The sequence below is a fragment of the Manis pentadactyla genome, chromosome 9 (genome assembly GCF_030020395.1).
Source record: "Manis pentadactyla isolate mManPen7 chromosome 9, mManPen7.hap1, whole genome shotgun sequence".
Classification (NCBI taxonomy): domain Eukaryota; kingdom Metazoa; phylum Chordata; class Mammalia; order Pholidota; family Manidae; genus Manis; species Manis pentadactyla.
The window spans coordinates 115,160,029-115,172,722 of record NC_080027.1 but is presented as its reverse complement, the minus strand read 5'-3'; the positions used below and the strand labels follow the sequence as shown (position 1 = coordinate 115,172,722).

Here is a 12,694-nt window from a genome sequence, read left to right as displayed (position 1 = left end):
GTTCCACAGAGCACTTGTCACTTCCTCTGTCACTGTTAGTTAAAAGTAATTGTTATTGCAAACCCCCTCCATGCCAGTATCATTTTCTTTCATGGTGAAACCCACTAAGCAGCCGGTTCAGTAGCAGAAAGTAGGGACCTTACGGGACCAAATCCTTTTTATCTAGACCAACAGCCCCTGGGGCGATGCATTAACTAGCAGGAGCTGTTAATTACATCTCTAACTTGTTGATCTTCATGGCTTCCAAATTCTAAAAGCAAGGAAATTCATCACTGCGTGTGTCTCCTCTAGTAGCAAATGACAGGAGTGTGTCTTCTCCCTTCTGTTCAGTCACTAATAATCAAATTGTATTTTCCTGTAATGATTCTTTCCTCCCTTTGTGGTGAATCACTTCTGAAGTTCAAAGAAGTGAATCCATTCACAGCAGTATGGATATTTGTCCATAAAACAAAGACTTTAGAAGCAGGAATCCTCTAAATATGTCTGAGAGAGACTGTACTGAAGATATTTCAGGAGTTGACATCACTTAAAAAAAAAAGTGTAGGCCAGTTAAAAGTGTAGTAGGAGTACAATGCCCTTGTATTTTCTCATTTAATTTTCCTAACAAACCTCTGAGATGGAAACTGTTTCTTTACAGTGGAGGAAATGGGTTCAGAAAGGATTAATAATTTGCTCAAGACCACAGAACATCTCAAGTACCAGAAAGAAAAAAGGATTTGAGAGAGGGAGGTGGGAAAAGTAACTCACCACATTCATCCTAAGTTATGAAGAGGGACTCAGGAGGTGGAAAGAAAGCCTCAGCTTTCTTTTTTGAAACTCGCACCTGGCTTTTGGAATACTTCCTTGTAACAGAAAATGCGGTATCAGCCTTCGTTCTGACCTTAATATTCATGATCAAGGTAGCTTAGCCACTTAATACATCCACTGTGTGCCATTCATTCTCAAGACAAGTTACCTTGTAAATAACCTGCATTGCTGAGAAGAATTCTGCAACACCATTGGGCAAATTCTGTATTCCAAAAAAACCTCTCGGTCCAAATGGACTGCTGTAGGCCTGGGCTGGGGCTTCTGCATTCTGGAAGCACATTAAAAGCTCCAGGAAAGCTTTCTAAAAATCTCCAAACAGACGGGTCAAATGAGAATTGCAGGCCCTACCCCAGGCCCAAATCCCCATGTGCAGCTCAGGGGAGACACCGAGAGAGGCCATCAGCCCTTCACTTTGAATTCCCCTCCTTTGGGGTTATTTCAGTTCATGTCTCCAAGGGACCTTACTAATCTTTCTCTGAGAGGAATTTTATTTTCTGTGTTTGGCATTCTTTCCCCCAAAGCTCTTGGATAATTCAGATGACGTTACATAGCAAATGAAAGATTCACGGCTGTGTCTTCTGTAGGAGCAGAGTTTATTCCAAATGCCTGGTCTATTCCTGCAGTGAAAACGGAGACCCTGTATGCAGTTTCTCTCTGGCTAACCTTCTTGGTCAGCAGCAGTGAAGCACTCACAGGATCTCTCTTTTTCCTCTCTCTCCTTTCTCGCTCGGGCACACACAATGCGGGTACCAGCTCAGCAAATTTTACTCTCTCTTGAGAGCTGCTGTGTGCTGTCCCCGAGGGCCCCCGGGACGCGCTCCAGCTTGACCTCGCCCAGCCTGCGTCTGAGGAACACTTCCATCTACCCGACTGAATGGGAGTGAGGGTCCTTCTCTGCATAGACTAAATGGAAAACCAGTCCTTATTTCATCCCAACCTATTTCAAGAGACTTGGATTCCTGGGACAGTTTTGGGGATTGTTCCCTCCCCAAATCTCATTTTGAAAAATGATCCTGATTCTGCCCGCTGCGTCTCTGAAGCAAAGTGACGTTAATGAGATATCATTGTTGCTGGGATATTATGCAGACCATGGTAAAGGGTGCCTTTCCTTCTGCTGTTATTGCCATAAGCTTATCCAAACAGATTATTTTTGCTTCATGTAGTTTATCCTCCTGGATAATTGTCCCACTATTCAAGGAAGGATAATCTCTCATGATGGAGGCAAAATGCACACCTCAGTGTGTGAATTCTGATTCTGTTCCCTACTTGCTGAATGGCCGCATTGGGTTAGATTATTTTCACCTCTAGGATCCACATTATCTTCATTTGAAAAATAGGAATAATAACTTCATCATAGAGCTGATGGACTTGCTGCCAGGCTGGGAGTTTTCAAACTTCCTCTATACTTTAAAAATTGAGAACTCCAGAGAGCTTTTGTTTATATGGGTTATATTGATCAATACTTACCATATTGGAAATTAAAACAGTAAATGTTTTATTTATTCATTTTAAAATGACAACCACCATCAAATGACAGTACCATTTTTTAATGAGAACCATATCCCAAAACAAAAGAACTAGTGAGAATAGTGGAGTTTTACAGTTTTACATATCTCTTTAATGTCTGGATTTCCCAAAGACAACTGGATTCTCAAACATGCTTCTGACTTCAGTCTGTGGCATTACATAGGTTTGGTTAAAGTATGTGGAGAAAATATGGCCACAAATAGATATGTAGTTGGAAAGGAGTGTTTTAATAGTGTTTTGAGTGAATTGTGGATATTTGATTCAACACTAAAATTTGTAAGTGAAATTGTATTAAAGTCTACAACTGTAAAGTGCAATCTGAAGGCCTATCAGTGAACTTTATGTACTTTGTTACAGTAAAACCCTGTGGTCAGTCTTGGAGTTTGATGGACTCTTAGCTATGCATAATTTTTAAAACATTGTGCACTGGTCATTTGGAAAATATTGGTTCACTACATTATATAGAGCCTCTAAAAGTTGATTCATTTCATCAAACCATATCCAAAAAAAAAATCACAGTTGTCAACACCATCACCAATCTTGTCAGATGAGAGACTCTCAGGCTCAGGGTGGCAGATATATGTTTTCCAAGATTATAATATTTGCTCAAAAGCACAAATGTTATCATTGGCAACAAATATTTCTATTGTTCTCTTTGAAGTGACAGGCTCCCTTCCTTCATTTCCAGACTGTATCTGCCAGACACTCGTCTGAATAAGCACAGTTTGTCTAAAGTCATACTTTCCAGTTCCGTTGGTATTCCAGAAAAGAGGCTGGTTCAGTTTACAACTCCAGAGAGCACACAAGTGTGTCTCCTTGAGACAGCCATCCTCCTTCAGGATGCAGCACAAATACCTTACCCCTCCTGCCCATTTCATCATGGTATATCAAAAAGATACATACCCAAGAGTGGAGATTCAGTACAATCACTATTTGTTACTGCTTCATCAGGAACATTCTCAAGTGAAACTGGCCCCCACCTCGCCTGCCAATTGGTGTGTGGAAGTGAAGAATATGGTGTCTGCTTTCATTTGCACCAAGGTACCAACAGTTTGACCTCCAGCACCTTTCTACTTTATGTCTTCCGCAGTGCAAATGCCAAGGCAGTAGTATGATTCTGAAACTAGTTTTGACCTCACCAACTCCCTGAAAGAGTCTCCAGGACCCAGTAAGTCTACAGACCACCATTTGAGGACCACTGGGAGAGAGAGTAGAAATTACGTAACATATCGCCAACACTTAACAGTTAGTCTTTCCTTCCTTTTTGTGATAGATTCCTAATCTTTTACAGCAGTAAGTCCTAAACCAGCTGCAGAGGCTATTCGGTGGCCCTTGAGATTTCATAAAATTTTCGGTTGCATTTTGGGGGTTGAGGAGAAGGTGGGCTGCTGGGGAGAGTTAATAGCTTTGATCAAATTCTCAAATGATCACATAGCTTTGATCGCATGTGACCTCTCCCTTGCAAGAACAAACATTAACAAACTACTGTTTCAGATGAGCACTTTTCTGGGCATTATCGATTTCCAAGTGCACCTTTTCTTGGAAAGAATTTTCAGAGATCACTCCCTGGCTTTGTCTGCCTTTACTTCCCATCCCCTTGGCATTTCTTCAAGGTCCATCTCACTTAGCAGATGCTTACAAGTCACTTCACAGTAGTTTTTGACCACACCTTCTGCCCTTGTCCCCTTCTCATAAAACACAAGAGCAGGGAGGAGGCATCTGGTGTCGTTCATATTCCAAAATGCAATGTCAGACTTCGGATCCCTGCAGATGCCTCCACGGCGGGCACTTCAGGCCAGAGAACACACTCAGCTAAATTAGTGGGTTTCTTTTTGAACTATTGAGATACGCAAACTGAGAATGTTTATTTGTGCCTCAACCACAAGATGTGTTTTGCTCCCACGCATTCTGCAGTCTGCTTCTTGGAATCCAAGTGCTGTCATGAAAACTGCAAGGCAGTCTGTTTAGTTCCAACGGTAGCATTTCTGGAACGCGGCCTTGATTCCGTGGGAGGAGTGTGGTGACTACCACTCGCTGACAAGGAGCAGAGGAGGACGCTGCCGCACGATTACATGTATATTATAAAATGTCAGCTCCTCCAGGCGTGCCACAGAAGGGGAGGAGGTGAGGTGGCCCCGTGGCGGTGCAGCACCCCTGGCAGCTGCGAGATTGTCCCCTGTGCCATGGGCATCTCTCCAAGTCAGAAAGCTGGCCTCGGGGCGGTGATAAGAATAGGACCGCAGGTTTTAACAGAGAGCGCTCTGATTTAACCATGTGCTTGCTCCCCACCTCAAAAGAATTTTTGAGTTGTGTTGTATGTGGTTTAACACAGTGGCTTCACAGTTTTTTGGGGAAAGTTTGGCTTATCTAACGCAACAAAAACACTGACACCTAACAGTTGGGAAACAACTGTCCCCGCCCTTTATGGGAAACAGGGAAATAATGTGGCAGTGAACAGGGAGAGTTGATCTAGTTATGAAGAGGCGGAAGAATCACTCGGTAGCACACTGACAAGGTGAGTGTGTTTACCCATCAGATCTGGTAATATTTTATTCAAGGATATGTCTCTACTTACTTTAAGTTATATGTCTCTAACTTAACCTTAGCTTTCTGGACATTGGAATTACTGACATACCCAATTCCATCTTCTGCATTCCCTGCATCTCTAAATAATAAGGTTATTCCTCACCTTGTGCTTTCCACCACTAAAGGTGCTCCGCAGTCCTCTGTCTTTATGTCAAACCTTCAAGACAGTCTTATTTATTTCTGCCCCTCTATAGCAGGTGAGAAAATGAGGACATAAGAGCCTCTGACTTGCCCAAAGCTACTGAGTAATAGTGCAGGTGATGTTAACAGCTTGGTGTCCCAGGCCAGGCTCATGAGGCGAAGTGCACGCCATCCATCAATTTTGGAAAGTGCCTTTCACGCAGTCAGGGTTGGTAAATGTTGGTGCATGTACTGTTTGACTAACTCACTCCTACTCAAGGGCTGAATCTGGTCCAAACTCTCCTCCAGGAAAATGCAACTTAACAAGGGGAGAGTAAGGTAAGGTGAGTCTTGGCTCTGCTCTCTGACCAGATGGCTTTTGTTATGGCATGATAAAATGTGCAGCTTTGTATTTCTGTGCCTCTCGCCACTATAGTGCCCTTTCTGTTTTTAAGGAAAGAAGGATTGTCCAAATGTGGAAGATGCAAGCAGGCATTTTACTGCAATGTGGAGTGTCAGGTAGGTGCTGGGCCAACTGGCAGGGAGGGGTTTCCTCTGAAGATCGGGACCCCTATGCCCTTATTTTTCTAGGGCCTTCCCTGGGACCCTTTTGCAGGCAGAGCTGGAAAGCTTAATTGTGGCACAGGATGTGGCTGGGTACCCCCGTGTGCTGGCCTGGAACTGATGGGCATCCAGTGATAGGCAATGACATGTTGGGGCCACACGCAGGACCAAAAACGAGGCACAGGAGAAATGGGAAAGACACTAGGAGGCATGCTGGATACAGGCAGGTGTCCTACCAAGGGGGACAGTTCGCCCTCAAGGCCACCAGCAACAGATGAAGCATGCAGAGGTGACAAATGAAAGTATTGAAATGCTATCTTTAAGCTGTTTTGGTTTTTACTGTCACAGGTCTGTATCCCCAGAAGCAGGCCACTTGTCCCCCTTGGGCTGTTTGAACCCAGTGTGACTCTAGTAGAATTAGGTGAGCCGCTGGCACAGCTTTTGTGTAGCCAGAGGGCGGCGGCTCCAGACTGGTCCTTAGAGCTAATGCCTTTGCAGCATCCAGGGCTGAGGGGCCAGGCCGTCTGGTTTGATGGACAGGTCCCAAGGGCATCCTGTAACATGGCAATGGGAAACTTACAGCAAGTTTGGGGACCTCTTGGGGGGCTCTTTGAGGGACTAGGAATGTTGTTTTCTCAACTTTTCTACAAGATACCAGATCCACAAAATGTTCATAGGTATCCACAGAAAATGCGTTCCATGTTCTAACAATTTGAATTTGGAAAGAGTATGATCTTCGGCCTCTGTGTACCCTCCACAGTCTGTTTCTTCAGTGAAACCTGTTAATACACTTCGGGAAACGCTGATGCTCTTAGGCGGCAGCTCCAAGTGACAGGGAGGGTGTTCTCTGTATCTGCCCTTCTTTGCTGTTCTTCCCATACGTGGTGTCTGTCATTCACTGCCCCCCTCCCAGTCTACTTCTAATTATCTGCTATTTCATTTTTTTCTCTCCCTTCTCTTACACAGTTGGCCTTTGAAAGTCCCCAAAGGGCATTATTGAGCAGCGTGAAAGGTTGCTAAGCCCGCGTCTCATCTGACTGTAGGGCTCCACCACGGCCCCTTGCCAGAATGAACCACAGGCCGAGCCGTTGGCTTAGGAGCGTCTACCTTGGCCCTGAAGGCCACATGCACAGTCCACTTCCCTGTGTCCCCGACAGCAGGCTTCCAGAGAGTGTCAGCCTTGTGACAGTGGGAATAGAAGTGGGCTTGTCGCTGAGTTTTCGGGAGGATCATACTTTGTTCCTCCCAGTTGTGGACAGAGCATTTTGTGGCTAGCTTGCTGCATGTTGGAGAGATCAGCAAGCCTTGGGAATTACATGATTTGATTCCAGGCCTGATAACTTAGCTGTTTCTATATTTAAGCATGTCTAGAAAAATTAACTCATTATATTCTGATTTTTTAGAGAAGCAAGACAGTAAATCACCTCCAGTTCAGATAGTATATATACATATAATACAGAATAGGAGGAGGCAGTTCAGCCCTGCAACTTACTAGGTCTGTGAACTTGGCAGGTAACAGGTCATCTGTTTCTTCTCTGGGTCTCAGTTTCCTCACATGTAAATGAAGACAGTAGTGCCGATCCTGATGACTTGTCAGGACCTAGTGATGTAATAGATATGAAAGTTCTCTATAAACTGTGAGGCTGGGTATAGGTGTGGGGGCATATGAGAAATAATAATTTCAGTAATTCAGGCTGGACTGAAGCTTAGCTTTATGCAAAAAATAAAGTAGGGGCTTTTTTTAACTTAAGAAAGTAGATGGATTCTAAGAATATAAGAACACTAATGTGTACATTGTATGAAGAATGTTTATTATAAAATGAGTCTTACCTTCTCTGATTAACTGTAAACTGCATTAATATAAAATGCAGAATGTGTGAGATGCTGCATTATCTCTGGGTCTCCTGAGCCTGCTTCTCACCTATCTTCCATCAAGCCTCAGTGGCTGCATTATTCTGATGAATCAGTGCAGTCCGCACTGGGGTTTTTGAGGTGGTCATTGTGGCGCCCTAGCCTTCAGGACCACTTCATCTCCCAGATTTGCAGACTCTGAGGCCTCATTTATGAGCACATAGTGAGGGTACCCTCCCTTGGGAGGTTCCCATTAACCAAATACACCCACCTGTATGTAACAAAATGCCTGTTTATTACTTTACAATAAGCAGTTTGGGAGTTGACCTATTCTCCTCCTGTAGACAAATTGTACAAGTAGTCAACTCATAATGAAATTGCTTGAGTCGCAAGGAGCCACAGGATGAAGGATACAGTCCCACGTTTCTAAGTCATGTTCAAAGGCCTTAGACCAAGACAGCTTGCTGTGTCCGGTCTCCTAATGTGGAGTCTTCCCTGCTACTTGCCCAGTCCCAGGGCCAGGGCACCTTCAGGCCTAGAGAGTACTTCTGCTCCTGTTAAGCACCTGGTAACCTACATACTCTCCTAGATGACAAGTGATAACACAGTTGCTGAAGCCACTTGTTTCCAGAGGTGACAGGCTGGACTTGACCTGTAACAAAAATTTCATTTTTGTTTCATCTGTCTCCTACTGTGGAAGGAAGAGCCTAATAGCCATTAAGGTTTTCCATCCTTTATACTGAAGAACTAAATAAGTGCTGGGCAGTGAATTATAATGAGGTAGAGCGGACACAAGGGTTTAAGAAAAGTAAGTGCCTAGAAATAAATGGCTTCATACATAAAATGATTAGGGAGGAATCTGGGGCATTTGCTCCACATAAAAATGGATTCAGGGTTCTGCCTTAGGAATGCTTGGGTGGGATCAAAGCAGAGGCTCTGCTACAAGATAAAACGCAGCCCAAAGCAAGAGCAGCAATGAAGAAGGCAATTGAGTGATTCTGCACCTAGAAAGCCTGGTCCTCAGCTGCTGGTCATTAACTGGGCCTTCTCCAAAGGCAGACCCCAAGCACCCGGAGTCCTCAGGGGTCAGTGCCACATGGCAACGGGTGAGGTTGGAAGGAGATTAACAAGTCATCAGGTCCAAGCTGTCAGTAGATAAGAAAACAATGTCCACAGTGGTCGGGTGAGCTGCCCAAAGTCACATGGTGACAGAACCCAGACTAGGCTGTACAGACTGCTAGGGGAAAGCTGTCACCACTCTCCAGCCCTGTGCTTGTGTGTCCTAAGGGTCCCCTGGGAGAAGAGGCACTGCGCGAACATGTCAGAGGAGCAAAGCGACCTTTGATGGATGTGAAAGGAAGGCATCCCTTACAATGTTCCTGTCTTTGCCAGAAAGCTCTCCGAGTGCGCCGAGGCACACATTCCTCCCTCTTTCTGGGGGATGCAGCGCCTTCAGAGGTCCCAGTCACTGTGAATATTCCCCCCAAGCCCACCCCTGAAACTGCCATACTTCAGGATTTTGTCTTATTTTATACAATTGGGCTGCACTTTGCCCCGTGTACTTCTCTTGTTGATCACTTGACTCAGTGTGATCCTGCCAAAGGGAAGATTTTAATTGATGATGCATGAAAGGGTGACGTGAGGGAACATAAAAGAAATAAAAATTCCTTTTTAGTTAGGCTTATTTTGTAACCTGTGTGTTTTAATGAACTATATTTATTTTCATAAATATGCCTGGAAAGCCAAGTATATTATTCACTCACTTCGACTTCTTCATTAAATTGCACCATGACATATTCAAGAGAATAGTTTTATAGAGTTATTATATAGAGGAATCATTGTGGAGTGGAAGTTTCTAGGGTATTATTTCTTAACATGAACAAACAAAAAAATGATTTGTTTTTTATAAACGGAAGCGATGAGGTTATGAGTGTGCTTTTGAAAGTTGGAGGGGGTGGAAAAACTATGATGATGGTGTGACCAATGATGTGAGAAAATTCTTGACTTTTACTATTGACCAGAAAATAACTGAAGTATAGGAAATGTCCAAGAAATGCTCCTATGACCCTGTCATTGTTATGGGTGATTCGTGAATGAGGCCAGAGTCATAGGCTAAGTCCTGGCTAAATTGACTTTGATCTTGTAACCCAGACATAGGAAGCATCTTAAACTGAGCCACTTTTTTTCCTAAATCGTTCACATCACTGGTAGGAAAGAATGTGTGTAAATGAACAAGTGCACCCGTCACTCTTGTAAGGGAATATAAGACAGAGCATGTCCTCGTGATGGGGAATCAGCAGCATCAGTCATCTTCGTGTGAGGTGGTCAGTATGCCCCTGCTTCCTTTCATCTTCCTCTTGAAGGTAATGGGTAGTGCAAAGCAGAAATCCTGTGACATGTTTTTTCACATTTTAAGAACTCCCATATGCTTTTCCCCATTTCAGGAGATTACATATGCACATGTACAGGTAGACTGTGTCTGTTTTGAAAGCTCCATTGGAACAAGAGAAACACCAAATGCAAGAATTAGAAAAGGGGACTCCACAATAAAAATCTATTCTCCTTGTCCAGAAAGACAGTGTATCATTTGCTCAGCACAAAACTGGGTTACATACAATCATGCTTTTCTTCCAGTGTTGGAAATGTTGGTGCACGATGCAACAGTCTTGCCACAATTTCTGCATCTTTTAAGTATTTTTATCCATGCACAGAAAGGAAAGTCATGCAGAGCAGTTGTGACATTGGCTGAAAATGAATTAGAAGTTCGAAAAGGGTATAAAGATTTCTATTATCTTACTTTTACATAGATTTAACTGTTTAAGTCTTTGCACAAATCATCTGTGCTCATAGAAAAATCAGAAAGTACAGAAGTGAACGAAGAACAGACAGAGTATCCATACTCTTATCCTTCCAGAGAAAATCACAAGCAGCACTTTGGCATATGTCTTTCTGAATCCTGCGCATTTATGTGTATATTATTTTTCTGGAAAATGGAATCCAAGTTGATATTAAATTTTACACAGATTGCAATCAGGGCTGGAGCAACAGCTTGGCTTTTGAAGAAAAGCAGTAGAAAAAGTTTCAGAAAAACTGATAAAGATGTTTGAAAAACCATAAAGGACTGTAAAATTACTTGGTGGATAAAGAAACTGGCATTACCAAAACAAAAGAAAACAAAACGATTGATAGGAACATTCCTTCCTATTAATCAGGTTAGCCTAACTTTTTTTTTCAATTTTGTCCAACCTGTTTATTTATAATTTCTTATGAGCAAAAGTAGGGCACATGGCCTCTGTCAGGTTCTCTAAGATATGGACCATCCCTGTGGTAGAAGATGGTGTATTAAGAAAGGCTCAGAATCTAACATTTCTTCCAGATGCTATCCACCCTGCACCTTTTTTTTTCTTGTTTTCTTTTTTTGAAGAATTAGAGCTGAACAGTGTCATTGTGGTACATCTCTGTCATGCCTCTGTTATCCACATCTCTCATTTCCTTCCAACACAAAAGTGAAAGCATATTATTATTCTGGTAAATTCCCCTTGCTGAAACTTAGATGATTCTGCACTCCCTTGAATTTATCCAACTCCCTGGTATGACTGCTCTTGTGTGGGACTGTATCACATTATAGGCACTCTTACTTTTACCTTGGGTACCTACATAGTCATGAGCTACTTAAGGTCAAAGACTTCATCTCGCATCCCTGCCTCTAGGATCAGTTGCAGGGCTTATTGAATGAATGAATGAGTGAGTGAGTGAATGAATGAAAGAGCCATAAATGAACATTTACCAACGTTTGTTGAAGCACACTGAGTGCCAGGCACTGTTGTAAATGCTGCTGGCGGATTAGATCATTGGGTCCTCACAACAACCCGGTGTGTCGCATGAATGGCCCGTTATCCCTCTTTGAAGGTCCTATATTTGTCGGTAGTCTTCAAGCCTTGTATTTGATTATCACCGCCAGAAGGTGTAAAATCCTAAGAGTCAGAATTCAGGACCTGCTAAGTAACTCCGGGATTATGTTATTTACAGCCAAGGATACAGACGCAGAGGGATTAAGATGCCTGCCTGGCGGCCCACAGCTGCTTCGCTGCAGGGTAGCGGGTACGAATGGAGGTTTCCGGAGCCCCAGACCAGTATCCTCTTACTTGACAGCACTCTGCTCTCCCTCCAGAGCATTCCTGTCATGAACTTCCCTTTTCTTTGAGGACATTTACATCAGTAAATGTCAACATTGTATGTTATTTATATTAACGTTAATTTAACATTTATTATATTAATAAATTCATTCTATTAATAAATAGTCACACTAAGAAATGTTAAGATTAAAACTTTTTCCCCCAGGAACTCATTGTTGTTAAACACCAAAGACACCACCTGCAATCAAGAAAAACAGCATCTGAAAGTCCCTGCAAAGACCTTTATCTTAGAGTTCCTGGGGTCATAGTGGACACTTGTTCATAGTGGTGGAGGATTCTTCTGCCTCTCAACTATCGCAAGACCTGAAGCCCTTTGTCTTTCCCTGTTTGCTTTGCATCTGGGGAGGCAACTGGTTTGTCTGCAGGGAGCTGGCCCACCTGTTCCCACCTCTTTACCACATCACTGTCCTCTCATTTTAGGCTTTGTCTAAAAATAGATCCTCTTCCCGCTTGTACATACCTTGTCACTTGTTTTTCTTCCTGCTCTTAGTTATATTCAGCATGTTACTTAACTCGGCAGCTTGGCACAGAGTTTGAGCCCCGTGGTTCTGTGCCGTGCACTGCACTCGATCGCCAAGTGACATGGTGCCCTCCCTTCTTAGGGTGAGGTGAAGGGGGCTGGGTGACATCTTCATTCACTCAACAACTTTATTAAGTGCCTAGTAGATATCAGGCAGTGTTCTAGGATCTAAGACTATAGGTGTGGACAAAACAGACCAAGTTCTTTTATTTTAATGGTGGGGGAGACAGATACTAAACCAAAAAACTAATAAATTTGTAATAGATGGTGAGCAGTACTAAAAAGACACATAATGCAGGGAAAGCAGGGTGATGGGGAAAGTGCTGGTTTTAATAGGGTCTTGGTGATGGTATCTTGGAAAAGTGACTTGCAGGCAGACACCTGGAGGAGGGAGGGAGGGAGCCACGTGGATATCCAGGGGAGGGGGCTTGGGCCAGAAGAGGAGCAAGTGCAAGAGGTTTTGAGGCAGGGGGCTGCTCGGTGTCTTCAAGGACCAGCAAGGAAGCTGCGTAGCCGGCAAGGA

At 43.4% G+C, this 12,694-nt stretch overlaps 1 protein-coding gene across 8 annotated transcripts in view; it reads left to right on the top strand.

Moving 5' to 3' along the window:
* SMYD2 (SET and MYND domain containing 2) overlaps positions 1-12,694 on the top strand; it is an 88,232-nt gene that overhangs the window by 12,006 nt on the left and 63,532 nt on the right. For all 8 annotated transcript variants that reach the window (XM_036912530.2, XM_036912534.2, XM_036912531.2 and 5 more), the window contains exon 2: positions 5,496-5,559. In XM_036912530.2, the coding sequence (XP_036768425.2) occupies positions 5,496-5,559 (64 nt within the window). The remainder of the gene's footprint in view (positions 1-5,495; positions 5,560-12,694) is intronic.